Source organism: Olea europaea, chromosome 21, assembly GCF_002742605.1.
Source record: "Olea europaea var. sylvestris chromosome 21, O_europaea_v1, whole genome shotgun sequence".
In the NCBI taxonomy this organism is placed as follows: domain Eukaryota; kingdom Viridiplantae; phylum Streptophyta; class Magnoliopsida; order Lamiales; family Oleaceae; genus Olea; species Olea europaea.
Window position 1 is genome coordinate 10,913,413 of NC_036257.1, and position 3,776 is coordinate 10,917,188.

General features: G+C 32.9%; 1 protein-coding gene across 1 annotated transcript; it reads right to left on the bottom strand.

Annotated features, from left to right (window-relative positions):
- Nucleotides 1-1,932: 1,932 nt before the first annotated feature.
- On the bottom strand, nucleotides 1,933-3,423 carry LOC111370610 (transcription factor MYB41-like). Its single transcript, XM_022992403.1, has 3 exons — nucleotides 3,203-3,423; nucleotides 2,992-3,121; nucleotides 1,933-2,900 (listed from the first exon to the last, which is right to left on the bottom strand). The coding sequence occupies exons 1-3, from the start codon at nucleotides 3,333-3,335 to the stop codon at nucleotides 2,123-2,125; spliced, it is 1,041 nt and encodes a 346-aa protein (XP_022848171.1). The 5' UTR covers nucleotides 3,336-3,423; the 3' UTR covers nucleotides 1,933-2,122.
- Between the last annotated feature and the right edge of the window lie 353 nt (nucleotides 3,424-3,776).

Below are 3,776 nucleotides of genomic sequence, written 5' to 3' on the forward strand. Positions count from 1 at the left end.
GTTCGCTTGATCTGAGTGAGTTTTGTGTCAAAATGAAATGATATAAGAGTCCATTTGATTGTAAATGTGGAAAAGATAAATTAATTCCATGTAAGTTGAAAAAGATAAAATCACCAAAATCATAGGAATGCATTTTTCCATAGAATTGGCTAAAAATATGTTTTAGTGTTTGTACCTTGAAATTCAAATTCTATTTTCATTTTCGTATCAAACAGTCAAAGTAGAAAACAAATTCCTTGAATATGACATTTTTCATGAAATTCACGCCAATCAAACGACCCTAATTGTTTTGTGCAAAACATGTAAATGATAGGATTGTTTCGTGCAAATGATCCATGTCACTTTCAAATTAGAGGCTATATCGATGCTTGATTATTGTATTTATACGTGTAAAATTGAATTACGATATTACAATTAATAAATGCCTTCAAATTTGAAGACGAGTAACCTTACATGTACGTTAATTTTTAATTTTATCTCCAACAAAAAAAATATGTGATATGTCGAGCCTAAGGAACTACTCGCTCCGAGCCGGTCCATAGGTTGAGCCAAGTGCTTTACATCTTTAGACAAGTCAAAAATGTTCCTAAGGCAATTATTTTATAATGAGCCTGTTTGAGTCCCATTTTTTTGTTCAAAATGCATTTTGAAATAATATTTTAATGGCGAATGTGTGGTTGAAAAATAAGAAAAAATTGAATCTGTATATAATATTATTTGATTGAAAAATGTGGTTGAAAATAAGAGACAAAAAATGTATTTTGAAATAACGAGGACCAAAAAATGATTCTATATTTTGAAAACGAAAATTAAAAATAAATTGATCTATCTATCTCCCTTCAAGTTTTGAATTGGAAGTGCCATACAGATCTTCTAGTGCTATTCAACTAATTATGTTACCTTTAGAGCACGAAAATTGTGATCAAGAATCATATAGGACAAATTTAAAAAACTTGAAAAACAATATCACTTTATAAATATTCAAATTTTTATGTTTGGATGTGACGCCCTTCTTTGGCCCCATTATAACAAGAATTTGTGAAAAATATATTTTGTAATTGTAATTTTTAAAAGTATGTGATAATAAAATAAAAAAATAAAATAAAAAAAGAAGAAGAAGAAGAAGAAGAAAAAGTTTTGCGATTGATAAGAAAGTAGAGAAACAAATGAATTATAATTTCAATAGAGGCTAGGGGCGAAATGATTTTCTTCTCAATTTTTTAAAGGAAAAGTTTTAGCGCATATAATTTATGTACATAGGGATGTCAACACCCCTCCAAGTGATTCCTTTTTAAAATATAGTGCAAAATATGTGGAATTTCAAATTATGGATTTCCAAAATGTTATAAGGGAAGGATTTAAATATTGCTTTCTCTCTAAACCGAACGATCACAAACTAATACATATTTAACAAATAAATAATGTTATTTATAGTAACTCGCTATAGCAATCGTTTTACGTAACATATATGTGACAGTTAGTGAATTAATATATGGGACAAGAAAAAGTTATTTCATTAATACATCAAATCACACACTATCATGTAAAATGTCACGTAAGATGACTATTGCGGTGAATAATTATAAATAGCATTTACTCTTAAGAAATCATATATTAATTGATACTTAACGACTCCATAAAGGGACCAATCAGCAAATCGGGTCAAACGCTGACGAGTGTAGCCTCCTAAAGTGGGGGCCACGTCCTCATATTATTTTGACCACGTGTCCGATGCTGACGTGACACATGACCTCATTAATTGCATGGAAGGACAATTAAAATAAAAAATTAGCACAAAAACCACGCCATGATTTTCAAACTTTTCCAAATGGTCCCCAACACCTTTTGTCGCTGTTTTGTCCAACCAACCACTGCTTAATACAAGAGCCATGCAAATATAAAAATGCAATTTATTTATACGTGAAAAGGAGTTACGCTATTATACAGGCGGTTGTTACACGTGTCACCGCCTACATTCATGCCACTGCCGGCGGCGCTTACACCGGTGGCCGACTGTTGGGAACTTGGGATCCTTGAAAACATTTGGTTTAATACAGTTAAGACAAGGATTCTTCCTGTTTTTGCAGAAATTATCGTAAATTTTATATTATAGTTTCTCAGTTTACATGAACCGATTAACATCCAACATATCTGCTATATTAAACTTCAACAAATTACTGCCGTAGCTTTCTTTCTCTTCTTCAGTACTGCTGCTGGTCAATTTGATAGAATTGGAATCAAATCGAGTTGGACTTGATGAAGGGCTTGATATATTTGACAAAACTGATTGAAAGCTGCTGAAATTACTGCTGCCGTTGGATTGAAAATTTGAAGTCTCTGATCGAGGATGATCCATGATAGATTGATCCGACCCGTATACATAATCATATCCATAGTTTGATAAGGGTGCATAATCTTTTGGCATAGGAGGTACTATTTGATTGGTTTGCCACTCATTTAGTTGGCAATTTCGTGGGTTGAAGTTGGTGACATGGAATTGATCGAGTGGAACACTCGGAGTTTCCAACGTTGTACAAGGTTGTACTAATGGTGGGATTTGATTTAGGAATTGATAATTATTGCAAGTTTGATAGTCTTGAGCATTGGTTTGAAGCAGAAAATCTTGGCTCTGGTTCTGGTTTTGGAATAAAAGATTGTCTAACCTAAGGAATTGAGGGTTTACAAGATTTTGCATTCCAAGCAATCTTGAAAAATCGATTTGTGAAGAATTGTAGAGAGATGAGTTTAAAATCGCTGAGAGATCAAGAAGATCAAGACGAGGCATGTGTGTTATAGGATCTATTCCCATTCGAAGAAGCCTTTTTCTAATGTGGGTGTTCCAGTAGTTCTTGATTTCATTGTCTGTTCTCCCTGGAAGACTAGCAGCAATAACCGACCACCTATGATTAAACAAATAAATTCAACTTTACTCCCAAACTCACTCTTCAAATCATATAGATTTTGTAACAAAAAGAAGAAAGAATAACCTACTTGTTTCCCAAGATGCTATGGAGTTGAATAATAACTTCTTCCTCTTCAAAAGAAAATCTTCCTCTTTTGATATCAGGACGAAGATAATTAGTCCAACGTAGTCTGCAACTCTTTCCACACCTTTGCAGCCCTACAAAAATCAAATCCCATTAGCACAAAACTTGTAAAAATAAGACAATTCAAAACAAAAAGGAGATTCGTATATACTAACCAGCATTTTTTGGAAGAGTCCTCCAATTTCCATACCCATTTTTCTGTATATAATCAATCAGTTTCTGGTCTTCTTCTGTAGTCCACGGACCCTTTCTCAGTCCATTTTTATCACAACATGGTGCTCTCCCCATTGTCTTGTTTTCACAATTTCTTTGCCCAATTATTAAGTTGTAATAGAAGTTGAATTTGAATGATCTATATAGAGAAAGAAGAGATGATTTTGAGTCCGACCGTGTTGTTAAATGTGAAGTGTGTGGTGTATATATAATTGTATATAGCAAAGAGAAAGAGACGAAATGGAAGTCAAAAGGATTAGCCGTCCCTGTTTCATACAACGGCGACGTGTCCCCATATATAGAGAAATATAAGTGATTTTGACAATAATTTCTCACTTTCATGTCAAATAATTATGCTTATGATACATTTTATTCTATATTTCAAATATCATTTTTCAGCGGGTTGCATCTCTTTCAATATTAGCTGTAATCAACATAAGTAGGCCACATACCCCATCCCGAAAAGTGGCGACAAAAATTAACTTAGTAGAATAATAACATTTTTTTTTTTTTTTT

What these genes read in the sequence shown, in the direction of transcription:
- LOC111370610 (XM_022992403.1), bottom strand. Translation starts at nt 3,335, where the DNA reads ATGGGGAGAGCACCATGTTGTGATAAAAATGGACTGAGAAAGGGTCCG. An exon ending in GACTCTTCCAAAAAATGCTG is followed by an intron (nt 3,122 to 3,202) that starts GTTAGTATATAC and finishes TGATTTTTGTAG; the next exon opens with GGCTGCAAAGGTGTGGAAAG. An exon ending in CATAGCATCTTGGGAAACAA is followed by an intron (nt 2,901 to 2,991) that starts GTAGGTTATTCT and finishes GTTTAATCATAG; the next exon opens with GTGGTCGGTTATTGCTGCTA.